The 26,051-nt window shown below is 50.4% G+C and overlaps 1 protein-coding gene across 3 annotated transcripts; it reads right to left on the reverse strand.

Moving 5' to 3' along the window:
• Positions 1–9,975: 9,975 nt before the first annotated feature.
• ZNF250 (zinc finger protein 250) lies at positions 9,976–24,521 on the reverse strand. Of its 3 annotated transcripts, none has more exons than XM_025001952.2 (5): positions 24,473–24,521; positions 18,385–18,478; positions 18,040–18,166; positions 17,838–17,951; positions 9,976–15,757 (listed from the first exon to the last, which is right to left on the reverse strand). In XM_025001952.2, exons 2-5 carry the CDS (start codon positions 18,427–18,429, stop codon positions 14,433–14,435), a joined length of 1,611 nt encoding a protein of 536 aa, XP_024857720.1. In that variant the 5' UTR covers positions 18,430–18,478; positions 24,473–24,521; the 3' UTR covers positions 9,976–14,432. The 3 variants fall into 3 exon arrangements, with proteins under 3 accessions (XP_024857720.1, XP_059730303.1, XP_059730302.1); XM_059874320.1 differs by having other exon boundaries at positions 20,450–24,521; XM_059874319.1 differs by lacking the exon at positions 24,473–24,521 and adding an exon at positions 18,579–20,442.
• Between the last annotated feature and the right edge of the window lie 1,530 nt (positions 24,522–26,051).

A 26,051-nucleotide genomic window follows, 5' to 3' on the forward strand; every position in this document is an offset into this window, starting at 1 on the left:
AGGCTAGAGTCTGGGCCCACTAAAATCATTTCTCTCACACGCAGCTCAGCTATCTGGGGTCAGTATCCTACGTTTTTTCACATCCTGAGTTTCCTCAGTGCTCACCGTCGGGAATGGTGCAACCTCATGGCTGCCTTATTGCAGGCATTGTTCTTCCCGGGAGCCCTCGGAGTTCAGAAATCCACATTTGGAGAGCTGGAATTGCTGATCGCTGTGACAGCCTTGTTTACTGATATGGCAGGAAATACTCCATCTCTCACTCATCACTAAAGAAACCGGACTGAAACAACTCAAGCAACAGGTTTCCATCCAGATCTCCCCGGTGCTTCCTCCACAAACCACCGGTCTCCAGGGAGGCACACCACACCAACAAAGTGAATGCCTTAAGGTTTCACTATATTTTTCCAGGACACTTAAGAAACAGACCCTTGAAGGGAGGGGGTGAGGGGGGTTGGTCTGAATGAATTAGGTGCGCCCAGCCTTAGGGAAGGAGGTGGAAACGAACACTACCTGAGGGATGTGAGGAGTCTGGGATCTGCCAGGGTTGGGGGTTGGGAGTTAAACCGATAACCTGGGAAATTCGGGGAGGAGGGGGGGCGGCGGGGAGACAGAGCCGCGGGAGCCGGCGACACCTACTCGCAGACCCCTTGGTAAGGGTTTTCTTTGAAAAGTGGCAGGGGACCAAGTTCCGGGGAGTGGTCGCTGAGGGGTCTCGCGGGGGCAGTAGTCACTGGACGGTCGGGACCCCGGCGGCCCTTTGCCCCCACCCCGGATCGAGGAGCGGCTACCTGTTGAGGAAGGCGTTGCCGAAGGCGTTGAGCTTGCGGAAGGGCCGCCGCGGGTAGACGACGAGCGCGTTGCCCGGCACCACGCCCTCGGTGGGGCCGTGCATGACCGCGATGAAAGAGTCGGTGGTGGGCTCGGCCCGAGGCGCATCCCCTGGAAGTCCTGCTCAATCAGGTGCCGGATGAAGGTGGTCTTGCCCGTGCTGTACTGGCCCACGAGGAGCACCATGGGCTTGTTGTCGAAGTCGGCGTCCTCCAGCGGGCGAGTGGAACTCATGGAAGCGGTAGTGCTCCTCCAGGGGGCAGCAGCTTCTGCGCGTACAGCTGCCACAGCCCCTAGGACACCGTCTGGAAGAGCTCCGGCTCCTTCTTGCGGCGGGCATCCTTGCTGACCCAGCTGAACATGCTGCTGGACACCGGGCTGGCTGCTGTAGGGTAAAGGGGCGGCTGAGAGCCGAGCGAGGCCGCGGAGCCGAGGCTGGGCCGGGCCGGCCGGCTGAGGGGATCGGTGGGGCAGCGGGGGGCGGGGAGCGGCCCGCACTGCGCAGGCGCACGGCACGGCCCGCCGAGTGCCCTTCTGCACAATGGAACGCGCGCCTAGCCGTGCGCTCTTTATAAGGCCCGGCCGCGCATTTGAGCGCGCGCGCCGCCGCCACTCGGGGCCGCGGGGAACTGGGATGGGAAGGAGGAGCCCCGCCCGCGCGCTCCGCACCACGTCCTCCCCGCCCCTTCCTCTCATTCAATTCAGTTCAGTCGCTCAGTCGCGTCCGACTCTTTGCGACCCCATGAATCGCAGCACGCCAGGCCTCCCTGTCCATCACCAACTCCCGGAGTTCACTCAGACTCACGTCCATCGAGTCAGTGATGCCATCCAGCCATCTCATCCTCTGTCGTCCCCTTCTCCTCCTGCCCCCAATCCCTCCCAGCATCAGAGTCTTTTCCAATGAGTCAACTCTTCGCATGAGGTGGCCAAAGTACTGGAGTTTCAGCTTCAGTATCAGTCCTTCCAAAGAACACCCAGGACTGATCTCCTTTAGGATGGACTGGCTGGATCTTCTTGCAGTCCAAGGGGCTCTCAAGAGTCTTCTCCAACACCACAGTTCTAAAGCATCAATTCTTCGGCGCTCAGCTTTCTTCACCGTCCAACTCTCACATCCATGCATGACCACTGGAAAAACCATAGCCTTGACTAGACGGACCTTTGTTGGCAAAGTAATGTCTCTGCTTTTGAATATGCTGTCTAGGTTGTTGGTCATAACTTTCCTTCCAAGGAGTAAGCATCTTTTAATTTCATGGTTGTAATCACCATCTGCAATGATTTTGGAGCCCCCCAAAATAAAGTCTGACACTGTTTCCACTGTTTCCCCATCTATTCCCCATGAAGTGATGGGACCATATGCCATGATCTTAGTTTTCTGAATGTTGAACTTTAAGCCAACTTTTTCACTCTCCTCCTTCACTTTCATCAAGAGGCTCTTTAGTTCCTCTTCACTTTCTGCCATAAGGGTGGTGTCGTCTGCATATCTGAGGTTATTGATATTTCTCCTGGCAATCTTGATTCCAGCTTGTGCTTCTTCCAGCCCAGCGTTTCTCATGATGTACTCTGCAGAGAAGTTAAATAAGCAGGGTGACAATATACAGCCTCAATGTACTCATTTTCCTACCTGGAACCAGTCTGCTGTTCCATGTCCAGTTCTAACTGTTGCTTCCTGACCTGCATACAGGTTTCTCAAGAGGCAGATCAGATGGTCTGGTATTCCCATCTCTTTCAGAATTTTCCACAATTTATTGTGATCCACACAGTCAGAGGCTTTGGCATAGTCAATAAAGCAGAAATAGATGTTTTTCTGGAACTCTCTTGCTTTTTCTATGATCCAGCGAACGTTGGCAATTTGATCTCTAGTTCCTTTGCCTTTTCTAAAACCAGCTTGAACATCTGGAAGTTCATGGTTCACGTATTGCTGAAGCCTGGCTTGGAGAATTTTGAGCATTACTTTACTAGCGTGTGAGATGAGTGCAATTGTGCGGTAGTTTGAGCATTCTTTGGCATTGCTACAACGTGGATGAACCTTATAGTCATTATGCTAAGTGAAACAAACCAGAACAAAAAAAGACAAACATTCTGTGAGTCTGCTAGTGTGAGACAGTGGAATCATCTCAAAGCAAGTTAAATTCAATGACAGAACAGGAGCTGAAAAGAGCTGATGTTTCATGGATGCTGTTTCACCTGGGGAAACTGACTTCCCAAGACATCTCCAAAACCTGTTGTATAAATAACTGGAATCCATATGCAATCAAATGAAAGTAGAAAGAAATTTTATGACTTATACCAAATTCACTTAAATTTCTCAACAGATAAAATGCAAAGCTGTATCTACAGTACTTCAGTTTTGCTTATGAATATTAACAGGAAAAAAAAAACCTGAACTCTATCCCAAAAAATATACAAAATTTAAAACATGACCTTTAAAAAATTAAAAATAAACTCATAAAAGACCTTATTCAGAAAACCTAAACACAAGCTGCCGGGAGCCGGCGAGAGACATTCCACTCGTGACAAAGGTCATGAGGAAGGAGCCTCGGCATACTCAAAGGCAGGATCAAGCCTCAGGAGTCCCCCTGGATATTCTCGAGCATCTACCCCCAAAAAACCAGAGTCTGCCTACTTTATTGCTTTGTGCTCTCACCTCTGACTTTACTGGGGGCTGTCCCCTACCACCATCTCGCTCTCTCTGACAAAGAGTTAACTTACAGCTCCAATTAATAAAAGTTCCTGGGCAATTAGGAGTGTTTAAATCCAAACCCCTCAGATAGCTCTCTAACTCGCCTGGCAAGTTTACCCGGACTCCTACAGCTATGCATACGATTGTTTACAGTCTCCCAGCCTCAAGAGGCACGGGAAGCTTAAGATATTCAAATAGCTTAGAGCCTCTCAGAGAGTTAGAAACTGTCAGAATAAAACTAGTAAAAGATTTCATTGATGAGCCAATGCTTGTTGCCAAGTTTCCACATCCCCTGAATTGTATCCTTGAATGTGTATTAATTAATATAGTTGGTATGTAGAAAAAATAAGTAGTGGCCTTGGTGTTAGTAACTTTAGACCCTTAAGGTAATAAATTCTTTCCTTTGTTGTAAACCCATTACTCATCCGCCCTATAGGAATGCAATTTTATCTTCGGAAGATGGCGCCAAACCTTAAAATAATTACTCTTAAGGAAAATAAGTCATTGTTGATAAGTCTTTGTCAAGAGTCATAAAATGTTAATAAGCCTTCTGGCCAGAAGATGATGTAAATCACCTAAACCATTTGTATACGATAAATTTGCAGGAAAGAAACCTTGGTTTTTGATAAGGATCAAAGACTGCTGACTATGCATCCCCTATTATCCTCTATGTGTAACTTAGGATATATAAGCCCCTGTTGAAAATAAAGCTACAGGCCTTGCTCACCAACGTGTGGTCTCCCCATGTCATTCTTCCCCTCAATTTCCAGCTGAGTCTCCATCTGGAGCGCGGATATCCTCTGCAACCATTTATTTGCCTGGGCTTCTAAGACCCACTTGAGAAGGTGTCTAAGGTGGGGCACCTTCCGCTATTCGAGAGGGCGCCTATGGCCTCCTTGGTCAGAGCTAACCTGGTGTCACGGGTTATATTGATTTTCCGCGTAAACCAAGCCACTCAGCTTCTTTTCTCCACTGAATTTTCCTACTGAGCTATCCTCATTCTATTACTCTTTATATCTTTGATAAATAAATAAATACATAGGTCGCCAAAGCCGCCTCTCCTTCGAATACCCTGGATCAGCCGGGGCTGGACCCCGGCAACAAGCCACAAACAGAGAAATATATCTACAAAAAACATATCTGATAAAACATTGTATACTCAAATAATACCAAAAAATCTGGAACAAACAGCCTCATTAAAGATATATAAATCTGAACACCTGGCCAAAGAAAACATACAGATACTAAATAAACATATCAAAAATACTCAAAAATCATATATCATTAGAAAATTACAAATTAAAACCACACATCTATTAGAACTAGTAAACTCAAAAAAAAAAAAAAAAAAACCCAGGGGCTTCCCTGGTAGCTCAGTGGTAAAGACTCCACCTGACAATGCAAGAGATTAAAATATGATCCCTTATCTGGGAAGATCCCATGTGCCACGGAGCAACTTAGCTGTTTTTTTCCCAAAGCTAAACAAGGCTCACCTGAAGATCAAACACTGCACATCTAGTATTTAGAAAACAGCTTTGAAAAGGTGTCCAAATAAAAACTATCATGCAATAATGCGCAGCCGCTCTACTTGTAATACCTACAAACTTTCAAATATCAGGATGTCTTCCATAGATGACTGTGTAAGCAAACTGGGATACATCCAAAGTGAGGGGGAGCAAATGCAACCCCAAAATACACCTCTTCAACATGAGAATTCAGTTCAGTTCAGTCGCTCAGTCATGTCCAACTCTTTGAGGCCCCATGGACTGCAGCACACCAAGCTTCCCTGTCCATCACCAACTCCCAGAGCTTGCTCACACTCATATCCATGGAATCGGTGATGCCATCCAACCATCTCATCCTCTGTCATCCCCTTCTCCTCCCACCTTCAATCTTTCTCAGCATCAGGGTCTTTTCCAATGAGTCAGTTATTCGCATCAGGTGACCAAAGTATCAGAGTTTCAGCTTCAGCATCAGTCCTTCCAGTGAATATTCAGGACTGATTTCCTTTAGGATGGACTGGTTTGATCTCCTTGGTGTCCAAGGGTCTCTCAAGAGTTTTCTCCAACACCACAGTTCAAAAGCATCAGTTCTTTGGCACTCAGCTTTCTTTATAGTCCAACTCTCACATCCATACATGACCAGTGGAAAAACCAAAGCTTTGATTAGACCAACCTTTTCAGCAAAGTACTATCTCTGCTTTTTAATATGCTGTCTAGGTTGGTCATAGCTTTTCTTCCAAGGAGCAAGCATCTTTTAATTTAATGGCTGCAGTCACCATCTGCAGTGATTTTTGGAGCCCAAGAAAATAAAGTCTGTCACTGTTTCCATTGTTTCTCCATCTATTTGCCATGAAGTGATGGGACCAGATGTCATGATCTTATTTTTCTGAATGTTGAGTTTTAAGCTAGCTCTTTCACTTCCATCAAGAGGCTCTTTAGTTCTTCTTTGCTTTCTGCCATAAGGATGGTGTCATCTGCATATCTGAGGTTATTGAAATTTCTCCCGACAATCTTGATTCCAGCTTGTACTTCATCCAACCCAGCATTTTACATGATGTAATATAAGTTAAATAAGCAGGTGACAATATACAGCCTTGACATACTCCTTTCCTAATTTTGAACCAGTCTGTTGTTTCATGCCCAGTTCTAAATGTTGCTACTTGACCGGCATATAAATTTCTCAGGAGTCAGGTAAAGTGGTCAGGTATTCCCATCTCTTGAAGAATTTTCCACAGTTTCTTGTGATCCACACAGTCAAAGGCTTTGGCATAGTCAATAAAGAAGTAGATGTTTTTCTGAAACTCTCTTGCTTTTTCTATGATCCAATGGATGTTGGCAATTTGATCTCTGGTTCCTCTGCCTTTTCTAAATCCAGCTTGAACATTGGGAAGTTCACAGTTCATATATTACTGAAGCCTGGCTTGGAGAATTTTGAGCATTACTTTGCTAGCCTGTGAAATTAGTGCAATTGTGCAGTAGTTTGAGCATTCTTTGGCATTGCCTTTCTTTGGGATTGGAATGAAAACTGACCTTTTCCAGTCCTGTGGCCACTGCTGAGTTTTCCAAATTTGCTGGCATATTGAGTGCAGCACTTTCACAGCATCATCTTTCAGGATTTGAAATAGCTCAACTGGAATTGCATCACCTTCACTAGCTTTGCTCATAGTGATGCTTTCTAAGGCCCACCTGACTTCACATTCCAGGATGTCTGGCTCTAGGTCAGTGATCACTCCATCATGATTATCTGGGTCGTGAAGATCTTTTTGTACAGTTCTTCTGTGTATTTTTACCACCTCTTCTTGGTATCTTCTGCTTCTGTTAGGTCCATACCATTTCTGTCCTTTATTGAGCCCATCTTTGCATGAAATGTTCCCTTGGTATCTTTGATTTTCTTGAAGAGCTCTCCAGTCTTTCCCATTCTGTTGTTTTCCTCTGTTTCTTTGCACTGATCACGTCACTGAGCACTTCATCTATATACTCCAAATTTTTTTTAAGTAGAAAATGAAAAGACACAAGAAATGCTAACTCTATTCCTTTAGGCCATGGTGACCTGGGCTGGTATCATATCCCTGGAGCCAGAGCAGGCTTCGGTACCAAGGGTGGAGTGTTGTGGAGCTGAGGAAGCTGGGAGGATGAGGCAGGCAATGTGCCCCCACAATGGACCTGGAGTGCCTCTTGCTTTCAGGTTGAGTCCCCAATCTCTGGATCCAAGTGGGCCTTCGCGCAGAGAAATCAAGCCTACTGCATCGAAAGAACGGTGGAACCTCTGGGCTGGAGGAGCTTTGAAATGTTCCCTGGGCTCCACGTGTCCTCTGGGCTGGGGTTCTCCCGCCCCCCAACCCCCGCCAGCCCCCTTCCTTATGGTCGCCCCTCCACAGAGTGGTGTTCCAGGAACTGGGATGTGCTTTGCGGAATAAAGGGGAAGGGGTAGAAGGAATGAGATGAGACCCTTGAGCGTTTCTTCTGGCGCGCTGCACTCTTGACCGTCTGCGAACAGGATCTTCCTTACGGCCCTGCCTGCGGAATGAGCCAGAGTTGGGCATGAAGAAATGCTGCCGCCTTGTGGCCACGTTTTGTAACAACTTTAAAATCTCTTGAAAGTGAAAGAGTGAAAAAGCTGGCTTAAAACTCAACATTCAGAAAACTAAGATCATGACATCCGGTCCCATCACTTCATGGCAAACTGTAACGGACTTTATTTTCTTGGGCTCCATAATCACTGTGAACGGTGACTGTAGCCATGAAATTAAGAGACGCTTGCTCCTTGGAAGAAAAGCTATGACCAACCTCAACAGCATATTAAAAAGCAGAGACATTACTTTGTCGACAAAGGTCTGTATAGTCAAAGCTATGGTTTTTTCCAGTAGTCATGTATGGATGTTAGAGCTGGACCATAAAGAAGGCTGAGCACCGAAGAACTGATGCCTTTGAACTGTGGTGTTGGAGAAGACTCTTGAGAGTCCCTTGGACTCCAAGAAGATCAAACCAGTAAATCTTAAAGGAAATTAACCTTGAATATTCATTGGAAGGACTGATGCTGAAGCTGAAACTCCAATACTTTGGCCACCTGGTGTGAAGAACTGACTCACTGGAAAAGACCCTGATGCTGAGAAAGATTGAAGGCAGGAGGAGAAGGAGATGACAGAGGGTGAGATGGTCGGATGGCATCACCAACTCAATGGACATGAGTTTGAGCAAATCCAGGAGACAGTGAAGGACAGGGAAGCCTAGCATGCTGCAGTCCATGGGGTCACAGAGAGCTGGACACAGCTGAGCAACTGAACAACAAGCCACGAAGTCAATGGTATTTTGTTACAGACTCTGACACCAGGAGAATTGAAAACTACTCATATAAGCACCGATGAGCATGTAAGCACATGTATAAGCATATTCATAGCAGCATTATACACAATAGCTGAAAGATAGACACCACAAATGTCTATCAACAGATGAATGGACACACAACTTTTGTTATATAATACAGTGGAACATTATTCAACCATAGAAAGGAATGAAAGAATAAGATAGATACAGAAGGTCACATCATGTTTTATTCCATTTATATAAAATATCCAGAATAGATAAAATCCATAGAGACAGAATGTAGATTAGTATTTGCAAGGGGCTGAAGGGAGGGAATATTGGAAAGAAACTACTTAATGATGAAGATGTTTTACTTCAGAGTGACTGAAATGTTTTAGAACTAGAGAAGTGTGATGGTTGCCCAACAATGTAACTGTTTAAATAACCCTGCTTCATATCCTTTAACATGGATAACTTTGTTATGTAAGTTTCACCTCAACAAGTATTAAAAGAGACTCCAAAGTGGTGTTCCTGTGTGTCATAATGAAATGACATTTAAGAAGCAGGTGGATCTGAACAATATAGGGCTATGTGGCCACGGATGTTGCTGGCACCCCACCTGAACACTTTTCCCCTACCTGCTTCGAGTGTTGAACTCATAGCTGCCTTTTCCCCAGAGACCTGCCCTTGCTAAAAACAGAAGCCACTTTAACCTGGACACTACAAGTCATCCCTTCCATCTCTTCCTCTTCACACACTTTGCTAACTGGCACAAACGCCCCCCTGGTGGGGGGGATCAACCCTGCAGGCCAGTCTGCCCTCCAGAGCTCCCTTAGGGAGAGGCAGGCTGAAGCTAGTCCCTAGCAGAGACAGAGAACTGCCCCAATAATTCATCTGAACAAGATTTGTTGTCTCAGGCTTTGTTTCTATGAGAACTGATGCAAAATGGTTATGTAAGCACAATGCTGCTGCCAAGTCGCTTCAGTCGTATCCGACTCTGTGTGACCCCATGGACTGCAGCCTACCAGGCTTCTCTGTCCATGGGATTCTCCAGGCAAGAACACTGGAGTGGGTTGCCATTTCCTTCTCCAATGCATGAAAGTGGAAAGTGAAAGTGAAGTCACTCAGTCATGTCTGACTCTTAGCCACCCCATGGACTGCAGCCCATCAGGCTCCTCCATCCATGGGATTTTCCGGGCAATAGTACTGGAGTGGGGTGCCATTGCCTTCTCCCATGTAAGCACAATACCGATGGTGAATTTTATGGTATTTGAATCATATCTCAATGAAGCCATTATTTTTAAAAATACATTATTCATTTATAATAAAAGTTTTTTTGTTGTTGCTCTTGTTTTTAAGGGCCCATCTCACCAGGGTAACACATTCCTGAATTCCCTAGTCAGATTGTTTCTTAAACTGAAATTGTAACCATCAATAATTTAAAGGGTAAAAATGTTTGTTCTTGACTCCCAAACACCCATTCTTTTAAAACCCTAAATTCCACTGAAATGATCTCTGCGACAATGAACGAAGTTAACCTCGTCACCCCTGCTTGACAAATACGGCTGTCTCCCCCCATTAACGCAGCTGTTGATATACTCATTCTCTTGTGACTTCTTGCTTTAAAAAACCCACACCCACAAAGCAGGCACATCGACTCAATGTTAATGTAATTCAACCTTTATTATAAATTAAAAAAAAAATTTAATGGAAATGATGTACAAGATGATCATAAAAGCATTCTAGTGAGCGACAAGTCCTGGAGATAAATGGAAAAGGCAGCATGACAGTTCTTAGCAGCCCTTGCTACCCAAGCAAGTACCCTTGCTACTAATGTCCACACTAGTCCTCAGAAAAATGAAGAAAAGCCTCCTATGTTGAAAAATGGGTTTTTAAAAGAAGTTTTCCTAAAGTCAATTTCTTATAATGCAAATGCCTTGTGATGTGCCTTTACTGACGCTTGATGTTCACAATGACGTCTGTATATTTCTGTATATGGCCAGACCAGTCACCTGCTTTCACTAGCAAACTTGGGCCTGCGATCTCGGCCTTACTGTGCATCAATGTACTGGCTGTATCCAGAAGAGCTCTAGAAAAACTTATGGAACAAAACAGCTCTCCGCTCAAAATCATTTTCTTAAAATGATTGGCTTAGTTGAGAGATTAAAAAGGAAAAAGGAATTAGAAACCAACCCCTTGGTGGAAATGCAGTGAATAGGCCCTGACATCAGTTATCAGAGGGGGAGAAATAAGACACCTAAATATCCTTTTAGAATATTGATTCTCTTTACTGTCTCACAGGCCTGGAGGGCCCATCCCTAATTTGGCTTCAGGGTCTGGTATGGGCCTTACACCTATCCGTGGCATATTCTGACCTGACCCACAGGGGAGGGAACCATGTAGAAGGGTCAGGTTTCACGGGCCATGAAGTGTCGGGGGGCGGGGGGGTGGGCAGTGCAAATGGGACAGCTGGGTTTGTTGGAGGTATAGCAAGGGGCGGCCTGGAAGCCTGTCTCAACTGAGAGCTGAAGGATTATCGAGGGAGGGGTCTTCTGAACTGCCCCTCACCACCAGGTGGGCCGTGGAGAGGCCTCCTGTGGCTCGGGAGGGAGAACGGCTCTGGACGTGGCCACACTGTTTTGTCTGGCATCTCCTCCTCCTTCTGCTCCAAGCCAACGTTCTGGGAACAAGGCAGCGGGTGAGGCTTGGCCTTGCATTTACCCAGCTGTAGCTCTGACACCCCTAGGGGCCGTGCCCACAACGAGTATGTTCTGCCTGCAGCCAGTCTATTGGCTTATGGCTGCACCCCTATGGAGAGAACGCTTTTTCTCTATGCCACCTGACATTTGTACTGGACCTACCTCAAGCTCCTGCAAAACCTTGTCCACGAGGTCCCAGGAGTTCTATTTGTAAGACACAGCTAGTCGAATTGCATCATTGAACAGCTGGAGTGGTGGGAAGGAAAATAAGGCTATGGGCACCAGTGGCTGGGACTCTTGCCTGCCCTGTACCCGCTGGCCCATCGTCATCACTTGTCCACACAACACCCCACCCTAAAATCATCACCTTTTCCCCATCCCCTGACTCCGTGCTGGTCAATATGCCTTTTCTTTCCAATACCTGACCCAAACCATCACCTCCCCTACTGTCGACACCCACAATCATCCCTTCCTGTCACCGCGCACTCACCAGGGCCCCCCAGCAATGCCGTCCTCACCAACAGCCCTACAGTCAACCACTTCTCTACCACTTCCCCAGAAACGTCAGCACCAGGCCTTCCCCACCTCACTAGACCATCTCTGCAGTCTCCTATCACCTTCACAACATTGGTACCGTCAGCAGCTGAGACCAAGTACAGGAGCATCGAGAACTTCCTGGCAAAACTGAAGCTTTTTTGGGTCACCTTCATGTCTGCTGTAGAGAGAAGGTAGGACATTGGCCTGTCTACCAAGGAAAAAGGAGAGAGTTTTGAAGGGTAGGTCACCATTCTAGGAATGGAGGTCCCCATTCTAGGAAGTGGGACAACCAGGGACAATCAGCAGACATGTCATAGAAAGAGCTCATTTAACTGGGATCTGTGTCTCAAGGAGGCAGGTTGGCTCACGTGGATCTTACTGGATGGGGAGTTATGGCAAACAGCCAGTTCTTCTATATTGGGAAGAACAGCTCACGGATGGTTTGATGGCCCAGGAAAAGAGGAGGACATGTGTGATGGTGGGTCCCCCATGAATTGCTGGCACCCAGATATAAAAAGCAAAGACACAGATGTCAGAGCAGATATTACTTTGCCGACAAAGTTCTGTCTAGTCAAAGCTATGGATTTTCCAGTGGTCATGTATGGATGTGAGCTGGACCATAAAGAAAGCTGAGCGCCGAAGAATTGATGCTTTTGAACTGTGGTGTTGGAAAAGACTCTTGAGTCCCTTGGACTCCAAGGAGATCAAACCAGCCCATCCTAAAGGAAATCAGTCCTGAATATTCATTGGAGGGACTGATGCTGAAGCTGAAACTCTAATACTTTGGCCACCTGACACGAAGAACTGACTCATTGGAAAAGACCCTGATGCTGGGAAACAGTGAAGGCAGGAGAAGAGGGCAACAGAGGAGGAGATGGTTGATGGCATCACTGACTCAATGGGCATGAGTTTGAGCAAGCTCCAGGAGTTGGTGATGGACAGGGAAGCCTGGCGTGCTACAGTCCATGGGGTTAGTCAGACATGACTGAGCGACTGAACTGGACTGAGATGCAGGGCATTGGCCACCACAGTGCAGGGGGTCTCTGGCCTGTACTTGGTGCTCAGGTTCTTTCGTGAGTTCCCTCTGTACATCAAATACCTGCAATCAGCAGAGGAAAGGAGACAGCCCAAGTGCATCAGTGTCTCTGCACACCATCCCCAGGCAACATACACACAAGCTTACAAACACGGGCTTGGGAACTCGGACCACAGACCACTCTGGGCTGCAGCTCCTGTATCCACAAAGGCTACGCCATGCCCACCCTTCTCAGAGAATTACTCTAGAACCTTCATCTCGTCACCAAATTTACCAACTTTAACCAACTGTATCATTTTATTTGTTGCACTATTTACTTATAAGTCTGTAATAAACTGCAAGCTTTTTGGTTTTTTCTTAATTATTGTCTAAACTTTGTTTAAAAGCTCCTTTCTGATAATTTTAAATATTTCTAGAATTTCCTTTCAGTTATTTTGATTTACCTTTAATTATAAACTTTTAAACTTATATTTTAAACTTTAAAAAGTAATGTTTGCCTTTTATTATTCTGCAGCTTATCATAATTTTATGAACTGTTTACAATTTATACTTTTTACCTATTCTAAAAATATCAGCAAGAAGCATGAACACTGTGACTAGCTCTAAGGGACGTTTTCATCTTCACCAGTGACTGCTATGGACTTCAGGATCAACACTCTGCTGCTTAATTTTTCCTGAGGTGATGATGCTTTCAACATCAAGGAAAAAAAAAATTATTAGAAACAATGAACAGGGGCTTTTAGTGGTTAAGACTCAGTGTTCCCAGCGCAGGGGACATAGCCTCGATCCTTGGTCAAGGAACTAAAATCCCACATGCTGCAATGCTTGGCCAAAAAACAAAACTTATAAATACACTAGATTTATCACAGTATATGACAACAGATACTAGACTCTCTTGGAACTAGAAGTAAAAAATGAAGAAAACCCTTCATCATAGGAATAGAAATATTAGAAATAGTAAACAAAAAGCTATTTGAGAATTTTGTTTTAGAAGTGTGTGCCAAAGACTTTTTTAGTAACATTTCTGGGAAACATCATAATGTGTAAAAAAAGAGGCACCCAGGTGGTACAGCAGCTGTGAGGTCTGGGCTCTGAGTACAAAGTCACCTCCTAAGCCCACATGGGCCCAGAAGCCCAAGACACCCTATGAATCTGCAAAGATTTTGGGGGAAAGATCCATTTTTGAGTTGAATTTTCACCAATAAGTTAGGACATCCCTTCTGATCTTAAATAAAATTAAAGGACCAGATGAAGGGTTTTCTATATTTATATCATTTCTCACTACTTAATCTTTAGACCATTTTCATAGAAAACAAGTAGTTCCACACAGTTAGGATTTTCAGTCATATTACATGATGACACTTGGTAACAATATTTTTTAATACCATTTTATCTACACAGTACTTTACTGTTTAACAGAATGCTGAAAATATACTCCAACATCCCAATTTTAAGTGCAATAATCAGAACAACCATTGTATTTAGGAAAGGCATATAATATTCTAAGAAAAAAACATTTATTTGGAGCATGAGGAAGTTTTCCTGGGACAGTGGTCCTTATGCTGAAACTTCCTTTAGCTTCTCATTTCTAACAAACTAACATTAATAATGAATAGTAGCTGTCTTTACCAAAACTCATTACCATTGTGAGCCTACTCTGCGACGTAACGTCAAGACGGTGAGAGAAGCAAATGAGGCGTCCTCTGAAGTTCTTCCAGAGACACTTCAGTGCTGCCCGTGAGTTCCTCGGTGACACTGGGTGTCACTGGCAGGGGCTTCGCCGGGACTGGAGGCTTCCCAGGGCTGGGAGCCCGAGTTCCCAAGTGTGGCTTCACGTGCAGGCAAGGTCACAGCTTCCTGTGCACCTTCTGGTGCTGGATGAGGTGGCCGTGCTGGTTGAAGGCGCGGCCGCACTCTGCACACTCGTACGGCCTCTCGCCCGTGTGGATGCGCTGGTGCTGCACGAGCACCGAGTACTGGCTGAAGGCCTTGCCGCAGCGGCTGCACTCGTACGGCCTCTCGCCCGTGTGGGTCCTCAGGTGCACAATCAGCGTGGCCTTCAAGCTAAAGGCCTTGCCACACTGTGCGCAGCGGAAGGGCCGCTCGCCGGTGTGGACCCGCTGGTGCTGGACCAGCGACCTGCGGGCGCTGAAGGCGTGGCCGCACTCGCTGCACACGTAGGGCTTCTCCCCGGTGTGGACCCGCTGGTGCTGGGTCAAGTGGGAGTGCTGCACGAAGGCCTTGCCGCAGGCGTAGCAGCCATAGGGCTTCTCCTCCGTGTGGATGCGCTCATGGTTCAGGAGGGTGGAGCGGTGCCGGAAGGCTTTGCCACACTCACCACACTCGTACGGCTTCTCGCCAGTGTGCACACTGTGGTGCTGGATGAGGACAGAGCGGTCACTGAAGGCGCGGCCACACTCGCCGCAGGCGTAGGGCTTCTCCCCAGTGTGCACCCGCTGGTGCTGGAGCAGTGTCCTCTTCACGCTGAAGGCGCGACCACACTCTGCACACTCGTGCGGCTTCTCCCCCGTGTGCACCCGCCGGTGGCTGCGCAGCACGGTGCTGTGGTTGAAGGCCTTGCCGCACACGCCGCACACGTACGGCCGCTCGCCAGTGTGGATGCGCTGGTGCTGCAGGAGGTGCGAGAGCTGCGTGAAGGTCTTGCGGCACTCGAGACACTCGTGCGGCTTCTCCCCTGTGTGTATCTTGTGATGCTGAGCGAGATCCGAACTCACTCGAAAGGCCTTTCCACACTCGTGGCACGCGTAGGGCTTCTCGCCCGTGTGGATCCTTTTGTGCTTGCTGAGCACCGAGCTCTGGCTGAAGGCCTTGCCACACACACCGCACACATAGGGCCTCTCCCCGGTGTGCGTCCTCTGGTGCTGCAGCAGGTGGGAGCTCCGCCCAAAGCACTTCCCGCACTCCACGCACCGGTAAGGCCTCTCCCCGCCAGGAACAGCCGGGCGCTGGGCGACCGGCGCGCTGGGCCTCACGGCCTGGCCTTCAAGGGGGCGGGCAGGGCTGGGACTCGGACAGAAACTCTGCTCAGGTTCGTAACTGCCTGGATCACTCCACTCGGCAGGCGTTTTCCTCAGAATCATTGATATCTCCTCTGAAGTGAGCGGCCTCAAGCTGGAGTCTGCGTCCTGGTCCTGATCCTTGTGCTCACATCCTGAAACAAAACCACAACCAAAGGGAGCGTGTTCACCCCTTCTGAGACCGCAGAGTGCATTCCACCCTGCAGGTGCTCCACTGGGACAGGGTGGCCCTCGAGGGCCCAAGGCTAGAAGTCACCAGTGGGTGACAAAGAGGAAAGGTGTCCACCCAACAGTGTGGCTGGAGAAGGGCCAGGTCCCATTCGAGAGCCTGAGGAGCACACACGGTCACAGCCACAGCCCTGCCCGCCCTGGAGGGTCCAGAGGCCATTAGAGGCGGAACCGAGGCAGGACTACACCTATTACTGTGCAGGGTAGGGAGGGGGCTGCTGGAGCGAAGCACGAGCTCCTGAGAGCCCGTCCTGCAGACTCCCCCCTGGGGAACAAGATGGGGCCCGCAGGTGGCAGTGAGGATGGCCGAGAAGGCGGGGGTGTTTCTACACTCAGGTCAGGGGCACTGCAGGTTGAGGGTGGAGCAGGGTATGCTGAGGATGACAGATTTTAAACCTTGAAGACACAGCCACTGAATTGACAAGACGTCACCAGGAAACAGGACTGTCCCAGGAGGACTGGCTACTCAGAACGATGCTCATCCAGGATACTCGACAGGCAGGCAGGGCTGTGACAGCAGGGGACGGTGTCGGGGCAGAGCCAGTCCTCCCAGGCCCATCTCAGCAACGCCTCTGCTGCTTCCTCCAGTTCCCACAAGGCCTGGTTGGGGACAGCGTTAAAACGGTCCTTGAGGGATGTCCTAGAGCAAGAAGCCCAGCAGGCAGAGCAAGACCTGAGGGGGACACACCTGACGGGAGACTTAGCCAATGAGAGAGAGCTGGACCTTCTCAGTCCAGGGGACCCACGTTCTGCTTCATGGCCAAGACCCGGAAGCCCTCCCTACCTGATTGTGGGGGGTTAGGGTCTCTCTGGGGTTTCTTATTAGGAAGCATACTGAATGGCAACTGGCCACATTCACTGGATTTTGCTTTTTCTGTAACAGGGATATTTTCAAGTCCCATCAATTTTCCCTTTTTTTGGTGGTAACAGCATTACTGAGATGTAAGCTTCACTGTTGAATTCATTCAGAACTTAGGACAGGTGCTGTGCAATGAACTTCCTCAAACCCCAACAAGAGCCCCTGAAAAATAGCAGGCTCCAAAACCAAGCAGTCCCTACACCAGGAAAGGCACTTCCAAGACAGACTCTGCCTGAAGCATCTGCAGGGGTCTGTGCCTAGGAGGTCAACATGTTCTTGTTTGCATTTTTTTTTAATATAATTTTATTTATTTTATTTTTGGCTGCGGTGGGTCTTCACTGCGGTGACAGCTTTTCTCTAGTTGCAGTGAGCGGGGGTTACTCTCGAGTTGTGATGTGCAGGCTTCTTGCTGTGGTGGCTTCCCTTGCTGCAAAGCACGGGCTCTAGGCACGCAGGCTCTAGCACTTGCGGCTCGTGGACAAGCAGTAGTGGCTCCCGGACTCTCAAGCGTAGACTCAGTAGTTGTGTCACATGGGCTTAGCTGTTCCACAGCACATGGGATCTTCTCGGACCAGGGATCAAACCTGTGACCCCCGCACTGGCAGGCGGATTCTCAATCACTGGGCCACCAAGGAGGTCCTGATCAGTCTTCTCACATATAGACAATATCATGAACTACAAGCAATGTTTTTCCTCTTTCTTTCTAATTCTTACAGCTTTACTTATGCTATCGTGTCTGGTCTTGCCAAATTTCAGATGGAACCCCCAGGACAGTTGTGGACGGTGGGCTCCTTTGCCTCACGGCAAACAGCTCTAGCCGCACTAAGAGTCAGGTTAAGAAACTTCCCTTTCACACTTAGGTGCTTCCTTCTTCCCGAAACCAGCCCATGTCCCTCAACCTCTGAGGTCCATTCAGAGCAGGGACCTGTCAGGGGCCCAGCAGCCACATGTGCTCACCTTGCCTCAAGGCACCCAACCCACACCCAGCTGCACTTACCACCCTGCCCATTCCCTGCACTGGGCCTCTGCCTGCTGCCCTCTCACCCGCAGGAGTCCCCGCCAGGTCAGACCCCAGGAGCACCCGCAGGTGCACAGCCCTTAGTGCACAGAGGCCACTCCGCGCTCACCTGAGCGGCTGATGCCCCAGCCCCTGAGCTGCTCGTTGCCCTGCTTGTCCAGGACCCACGGCTCCTCTCCTCGCTCCAGCTGGGAGATCACCTCGGGCTTGGATCCTGGAATTCCTGCTCGTGGGGAGGGAAGTCCTTTCGTCTGTACAATATCCACAAGCACCCTCACCACGCCCCACCCAAGGCCTGCAGGGGGCCTTACCCACGGAGACCACGTTCCCGTAGGTCTCCATCATCACGTGTCGGTAGAGGCCACGCTGGGCGGGGCCCAGACGATCCCACTCATCCTGGGAGAGGAACACGGCCACGTCCTCGAAGGTCACCTTGGCCTGGAACAACAGGGGGCCTGCAGGTTGGACTCAGAGTCCATGTCCCAGACAAGGAGGGTGCAAGCAGTGTGGGGTGTGGGGACGCGCCCCTGGACGGGGGGCAACAGGAAGGGGCCACAGTGTTCAAAATGCAGTGATGCTCAGGATGCCACCAGGCCCCTGGGAGTGGGAGGATGTGAGGACGGCAGGGGCGCTGCAAAGGCCTTGGGGCTACTCACCTGAGGCACCGCTGGTGGCGGCAGGAGCCGGGCTGCCGCCATCATCTGCTCCGTGGCACGTATGAGGGAGACAGTGTCGGAGAAGCGTGTAGGGCTGAGGAAGAGGAAGGAGCATATGAGGGGCCCAGGATGGTCCCACCCAAGACACCTGGGGATGCCATGCTCCCCAAGGGCCATTGGACTGCCCAGCTTACCAGGCATGGCCTGCAGTACACACACAGGGCTGGGTGAGCACATCATGGGGAGGGGGAAACACCAGGCCTGACTGCCTCCAGAGACAACCCCCATGAGGAGAGGGTGCACTTGTGGTGTGGGGACCACAACCCTCCTGTGGGCTCGCTGATGCCCTGGGCATGCCTGGTCCTGCCCAGCGGCTCCAGTGGGGGCCCAGTTCTGGTGGATGCATCCAGAGTGACCCCGAGATTTGGTTTGAGGACCTGATGGGGAGGCCTGGGGCTGGGCGGGCTCTGGGAACACTGGGACAAGCACTGCCAAGGTGTGTGCCACACCCACCCTGCCAGACAGAAGTGGGCACAAGCCCAGCAGGCCCATCACCTGGGAAAAATGAAAGGAGTGAATAAAGTTAGCTCAGAATTCATCTGAAACACTGATGTTGGACAAACAGGCATGAGGGTGCTACCAGGCATGAAGAACTGGAAACAACAGGGCTGGTCCCGCCTCACCAACTCTCAGAACCGACAGTGGGGGAACAGCTGCCTCTGGTGGCTACTCCAGTGCCCACACCCCCTAGAAGAGCAGTATCGCTCCCCCAACCCTTCATGGGATGCCCACACCCGCCATCTCTCATGGACAGTCATCCTCCCTATGGCCTAATCCAGCCACTCCCTCAGGCGGTCTCCATCCCCTCCATCCCAAGTGGCCCCTGTCAGGGTCTCCTCTGACCTCCATATGACCAACTCCTTATCTGCTGTCAGCGGTGGGTAACCCCAGTCTCCAGCAAGTCGGTCACCGTGGACGCCCCTGTCCACCCTCACCAGCACGAGATACTGCCTCCTGAACCATGCAGCTCTGGTCCTCTGGGAACCCAGAGGAGATAGACAGTCATTTTCAGATGACCTGACCACACCTGGGCAGGATCTAACAATGAGCACCCATAGGAACCCCGTTCGCCGGCTCCCCGTTGGTGCTGGCAGCCAGCACAGCTAATCTAGGAGCTGCTGGATCATTCGGCCGGAGGCCTCCAGCCAGGCCGGCTCCTGCCCGAGCCCATGTCTGTGACCTGAGCTGCTTCTGCCCCACAGGCCTGAACGTCCAGTGGAGCACAGGGCTCCTGTTGGTGCGCTAAGCTGGCAACCTCCTTCCCCTCCAGCTGGCCATCTCCTCATGGGTGTCCTCTAGCACGTCAGACACTTAACATCCAGCCCCGACACCCATCCCCTCCCCAGGCCTGGTCTGCCCCTGGTCTGGCACCTGCATTCGATCCAGATCCTGAAGGCGCCCTCCTGCTCACCGTCTCACTCCCACTGGACCCGCCCTCCAGTGGCAGCACAGTCCTGCCCCGCCCCCACGGGACGCAGGGCCCTGCCTCAGCTCCAAGCCCCGCCCCCACGGGACGCAGGGCCCTGCCTCAGCTCCAAGCCCCGCCCCCACGGGACGCAGGGCCCCTCCTGGCTCCAGGCCCCGCCCCCACAGGACGCAGGGCCCTGCCTCAGCTCCAAGCCCCGCCTCCGCTCCTGAGGCTGCTGAGAGACCTGCTCTGAGCGCCCCTCTCCGCAGTGGGGTGCCTCCTGCCCCTCAGCTGGCGCTCAGCTGTCACCCTCTCAGTGAGACCATCACCCTCTCATTGAGACCGTTCCCGACCCACCTTGGGGGCCTCTGCCTCATCGTTCTCACAACCCCTGCCAGTCCCAGCAGAGCAGCCAGTGGCTCAAGCATGGCTGAACAAGTGAATGAAATTACAGGAGCAATGACTCCACACTCCACCCTTCAGAACAGCAACAAGTGCCGGAGGAGCACCTACTCCAGCAGCAGTGGGGAAGTGGAGTGTCTGCTAGCTCTCGCAGTTGAGAAAGTCACCTGGCCTATTATGGTGCAGCAGACTTACCTCTAGGCAATGCACGCCTTCCTCGGATGGACTTGAAACCAGAAGGGAAGGGGACTGAGCACAACCCTTAAAGATGAGACATACACTGTTTAGAACCAACTAGGCCCAAGATGGCGGAAGGCTCCGCTTCCAGTGGAAGCTGAGCCTCATTATATGCTCAATGTGATACATCAGCTAAATGACAACACACCCACAGTCCCCACAGTTCCAAGGCCAGATGACCAGAAAGGCTGAAAAGTGGGCAGTGGCCCAATTCCTGAATTCCTGGAAGCCCCTGGCCCTCCCTGAAATAGTTGGATTAATCCTCCTATTCAGCAGCCTATGAAACTACACAGCCCATAGAAACTAACCATTTAGTTAGTTACATTTCAGGGCCTTTTGAGACAGACACCATTCTATCTAAGGAATGTATATCTCTCTAAATAAATCCACTTATCACCTATCACTTTGCATCCTGCTGTGAATTCCTTCTGCACTGAGACACACAGAACCTGAGCTTCAGTAAGTCCTGAGCAAAGGTGTGTGGTTTCAATTAAGAGACAGTGGGTTCGAGTCTCAGCTCGTGCGTTCGGATCCCACATGAATTGTGTGGTTTCAGAACAGACTCCAGGATGGTGCTGCCGCCAAATCCACCAGTCCCTTCCACACACCAGTCCCGCACCCACGCAGACCAAGATTCAGGCTGCACCAGGCGGCCAGACAGGTCAGCAAAAGCACAGGATATGGAGGTGTTCACAATGCTCCTGTTGCACAAACAATGACCCCAGGACCACAAGGGGATGTGAGCCCTTGTCCACAGCACTAGACACACCAGACTGAGATGACACAGCTCCTCGGAGGGCCTCAGGAGGACAGCGAGGTTAAAGAGAACATGTAACTAAGTGTCACCTCATCTGATGAGATTAACTCAAACCCCCGGCCAATAGTTTGAGGCACGGAGGGGCAGAGAAGGGGACAGGATTCCCACCCAGTGAATTCCAGAGAAGCACGAAAACAGAAAGCAGAAGAGCTCTGCCCAGGATGACCTCTAACTACTGAAGGAAAACAGTATATTATAAAGTGTGCCTGTTGCTCTGCTCTGGATGTCTGTGCCTCCAAATGACCTAAGGCTCAATGTTGGGGGGGGCGGGGCAGTGCTCAGGTCCTGAGAGTGGAGTCCCCTTGATAAGAGACCCCTCCCTCCATGTGAGGACACAATGTCTGCAGCCAGGATGAGGGCTCCCAATTCTGCTGATCCTAACCTCAGATGTCTGGCCTCCACACTGTGAGAAATGACGTTTGCTGTTTTACAGGCTGCCCAGTCTCTGGTGCTCTATTATAGCAGCCCAAATGGAATAAGACTCTATATTCTGATAAAAGAGAAAGAAAACAAATGTAAAAGTGGAACTAACTAGTTTTTCATTTTTCTGTACTTTTACTTTGGTAGATAAGGTCTGGGTCTCCTAGAACAAGTCTGCATGGAATGAAAAGACAGCAAAAAACACTGCAGGCTGCTAACTGACACCACAGGGATGACAACAGAGCCACCCAGGCACTGAAGCTGGCTGTTACTCAGGGCCCATAGCTCAAGGCAACAGGAGTTCAGGGAGGAAGGGAGAATAGGTGAGCAGGTCAAGTCCTGTTTAGATGATCCCTGAAGTCGGAATTAACACCATGGAGGGTCAAACTGGCTCTGAGGAGCTGCCGAGGGAAGCCATGCCACCCCCAACACAGAAACAAGTACAAAAAGCACCTGCCCAAGGGGTGCCCACAACAGCAACCCATCCACCCACGTCCCAGAGAATAACCCAAACCAAAGCAGAGCAGGCCAATGTTCTCTGCAGCAGTGATCACACTGCAGTAAGACACTCTTCCAAGTGAGTTCTGGCTCGGTGGTGACTAAGGGACAGGAACTGAAAATGGGGCTGCAGAGACGAGAGAGCTTAGGATTCAACATTATTGTTATTTTGTTCTGTAAGCTAAGCTTTAGTAACTTCTAGCTCTAGCTGGCGGAGAAGGCAATGGCACCCTACTCCAGCACTCTTGCCTGGAGAGTTCCATGGACAGAGGAGCCTGGTGGGCTGAAGTCCATGGGGTCGCTAAAAGTTGGACACGACTGAGTGACTTCACTTTCACTTTCATGCACTGGAGAAGGAAATGGCAACCCACTCCAGTGTTCTTGCCTGGAGAATCCCAGGGACGGGGGAGCCTGGTGGGCTGCTGTCTCTGGGGTCGCACAGAGTCGGACACGACTGAAGCGACTTAGCAGCAGCAGCTCTTGCTGGAACTGCTGAAGATCTTCCTCCCAAAGACCCCACCAACAGTGACAGGCGTGACAGGCACACTTGCAGTCCCTGGTCTGGGGTGGACAGCTCCAGGGTCTCCCCACTCTTCCTCACCATCCTCACCCCCAGGTTTTCCCGCTGGAAGACCTGCTCCTCTTTCTTCATCTGCTCGAAGCCTGGCCCGCCAGGCTGGAAGCACCTTCCAAAGAAGCAGTTCTGATCCACCTGTAAGCCCAAACCACAACCCTGCATGCTTCAGAGGAAAATGATCACAGACGTGTATCCACACAGGTAGCTTTTCTACACAGCAGCAACACGGAGTCAGAAAATATTCAGGGAAAACAGTTCTAGTCACAGACGGCAAGAAACAAGGTTAAAGTAAACCTTAGAAATATGTTAATGCTGCCCCCTGTACCCACAAAATCATAGTGCAGAGAGCCAAGCAGTCCTGGACTAGAAAGGGCAGAGTGGGGCCATATCTATAAACAAACAAGATAGGCCAGGCTTTCAAATCCTGGGGAAGATGTTCCAGTAACCTCACTCAGACAACAGGTCTAAAATTAGTCCTTTGCACAAAGCTCAACCAATCTCCCAGAAAGCTAAGCAAAAGCAGAAATTAGCCTCTCCTCTGGGGTCCCAGCAGCCTGTCCTCACACCTCAAGAGTGTACTATCCTTTATTTGCTGAATAAAACTGAGCTGTAACTGAGCTTTAAAAAATAACAGAAATTAAATGAGATCATTTCATATCATATACTGAAAGCACACAGCTAATGAATGAAAAAGAGCTAAATTTTAAAATTATGATAAAAAGAACCTGAATAAACTCTGGGGAGCAGAGACCCACAGATTTGGATGAAAATCAAAAGCTTTTTCACATCAAAACAACATAAATGCCAGAAATGGGCCCAAGATTTGGGAGAATTTAACACTGGACAAAGGTGGTTTTCCAAATCAACGGCGAAATGAGTTATTCAATAGTGTCAGAAATACCAGGGTTTAGGGAAAACACTGAAGCTGGATTTCCAACTTTCCCCACATCAAAATGATTCCAGATGGAGCCAACGTTTCACAAGTACCAGAGAAAACGAGTTTATTTTAGAACTAAACTTAGAGTAGGGAAAGCCCTTTAAGACACAGCACAAAGCCAAAAGCCTCGAGGCTAAATATTTGACCACTGAACACTCGAAATCTTCCATCTTAGAACAAAACATCACAACCGGAGTCAGATGATAGTCTGAGAACAAAGTCTTCGATACACCCGTTAAAGAACCAAGCTGATCAGAACCGAAACGCCAGGCAGCGCACACCGAGGGTCCGGCTTCCCGAACCCGAAGCGTCGCGCTGGGCAGGGGCCCGCGGACCCCGGGAATGGCTGCTCGCGCTCACGAAAGGGGCTTTCACAAACAACCGAGAGACGAGCCTCGATAAAAATGGAGGCGGGAGTGGACTCGGGAAGAAGCACTCTCCGCGGAGAGATGCCAACGGCGATCCCAGTGGAATAAGTGTTCGCGCCCCCGGCCCGCACCCGGGCCCCGCGCGAGGCCGGAGCTCCGGGCGCCGCCGACTACCGGCGGCGTAGGGCTCGCCGTTCGCGGGAGTGGGGAGGGCCCGGGGGAGGCGAGAGCGGGGTAGGGGCTCGGAGTGGGCAGGGAAAGGCAAGGGGCGCTCGCGGGCAGCGCCCGATCGCGTGGAGGGTCCTGGCCCCCGACCCCGGCGCGCGGGTAGAGGGTGCGGAATGCAGCCCGCGCCCCGACTCACCGTCCAAGCAGTTGCCTCACCCACAGGGGTGGCCGCCCGCACCGCACTCAGACAAAGAGGGCGCCCCGCCCCATCTGCGCACCCGCCAATCGCAGGGCGCCCCGCCCCCAAGGGCCCCGCCCACGCCTCCCAGACCGCCACTCCTAGGACGCGACACTTCCCAGTCCGCCTTGGGCCCCGCCCTCCCCGCTCTGCGCCTTTCTCCTGACTGACGCACGCGCCAGAGCCACCGAGAGACGCAGCTTCCACCGCGCCTAGATAGGCCACGCCGCGTCCGGGTCTCCTACAGGCTGCACATGCCGGCGGCCTCGCGGAAGCTGCTGCGGGTAACTCGTACCTCCGGCCCTGCGGGCACAGCCCGAGCCCGAGTCGGGTGAATCCTCGCCCTGTTGCCTCCAGAAGTCACGCCTGCCGAGGCGGGGCCTGGCGTTGGCTGTCGGTGGTCGTCGTGTGTGGCGGCGACCTCCTCCCCGTCCCCTTACGCTGGGGTTTGCGCACTTCGGCAGGGCAGGACCAGCGGGGGCGGGAGGAAGAGGTGGCCGTCGCTGCTGCCTGCCGCACCCGCTGTCACCCCCAAAGAGTACTTCCAAGTGGCTCGTTGGCTGGGAGGACCGACCGGACCAAGCTGGTGCCCCGACTTTTGGGCAGGAAACGTGGTCTGGGAAAGACCCGAGGCAGAAGTGGGAGAGGATGTGGCAGTAATTCTGGGGATAGCTGGCCCCGGCGTCAGGGGCAGGGTTTCTACTCGGGAAAGGTGAGGTCAGCTTCCCACAGGGAACTCATCTGCCCCACACATCCCGGTGAGGTAGGGTCCTCTCTGCCAAGAGACTGAAGCTCAGGACCCAGGTTGTCCGATTTGGCCCTATTTTTGGACCATCCTAGATGGTTTTGGCCAGTTGCCAGTGTTAACATAATTAAACGAGGAGGCCATTAGGGTGGGGGTGGCTCTGCTGCCTTGGTAGCCCCCAGCTAGGCTTTCCAGTTAAGTTGACGGCTTAAGTCGTGGCCTGTCAAAGCCCTTGCTTTGCTTTTCCGTCTATAAAAACTAATATAGCTCCTGCTGGCAGAGCACTCCTAACCACTATTCCATCCTCTGTTTGCTCACATAAGCTCTTCATAAATTCTAACATGCCTCAGTTTACCTTTTAACAATGAGGAGCTTGAGCTCGGCAACGTTGGTCCCGGCAGAGAACTGATGCTTCTAAGATCTTCTCAGCACACCCTGCTTTCTTTTTCTCTTCCCAACTATTTCAAGGTCCATATAATCAAAGCTGTTTTTCCACTGCTGAGTTATGTTAGGGTCCAAAATCACTGAACAGTGGCTGCAGCCATGAAATTAAAAGATGCTTGCTCCTTGGGGGGGAGGAGGGGGGGAAGGGAAGCTATGACAAACCTATATCACGTATTAAAAAGCAGCGACATCACTTTGCCAGCAAAGTTTTGTATAGCCAAAGCTGTGACTTTTCCAGTAGTCGTGTACAGATGTGAGATTTGGACCATAAAGAAGGCTGAGGGCTGGAAAATTGATGCTTTTGAGCTGTGGTGCTGGGGAACTCTTGAGAGCCCCTTGGACAGCGAG

Source organism: Bos taurus, chromosome 14, assembly GCF_002263795.3.
Source record: "Bos taurus isolate L1 Dominette 01449 registration number 42190680 breed Hereford chromosome 14, ARS-UCD2.0, whole genome shotgun sequence".
Lineage (NCBI taxonomy): Eukaryota > Metazoa > Chordata > Mammalia > Artiodactyla > Bovidae > Bos > Bos taurus.

Coding starts and splice junctions, on each gene's coding strand:
- ZNF250 (XM_059874319.1), bottom strand. CDS start 18,790: ATGCATCCACCAGAACTGGGCCCCCACTGGAGCCGCTGGGCAGGACCA. Junction 18,167..18,384: donor CGCCACCAGCGGTGCCTCAG/GTGAGTAGCCCC, acceptor CTGTTGTTCCAG/GCCAAGGTGACCTTCGAGGA. Junction 17,952..18,039: donor CGGGAACGTGGTCTCCGTGG/GTAAGGCCCCCT, acceptor CCCCACGAGCAG/GAATTCCAGGATCCAAGCCC.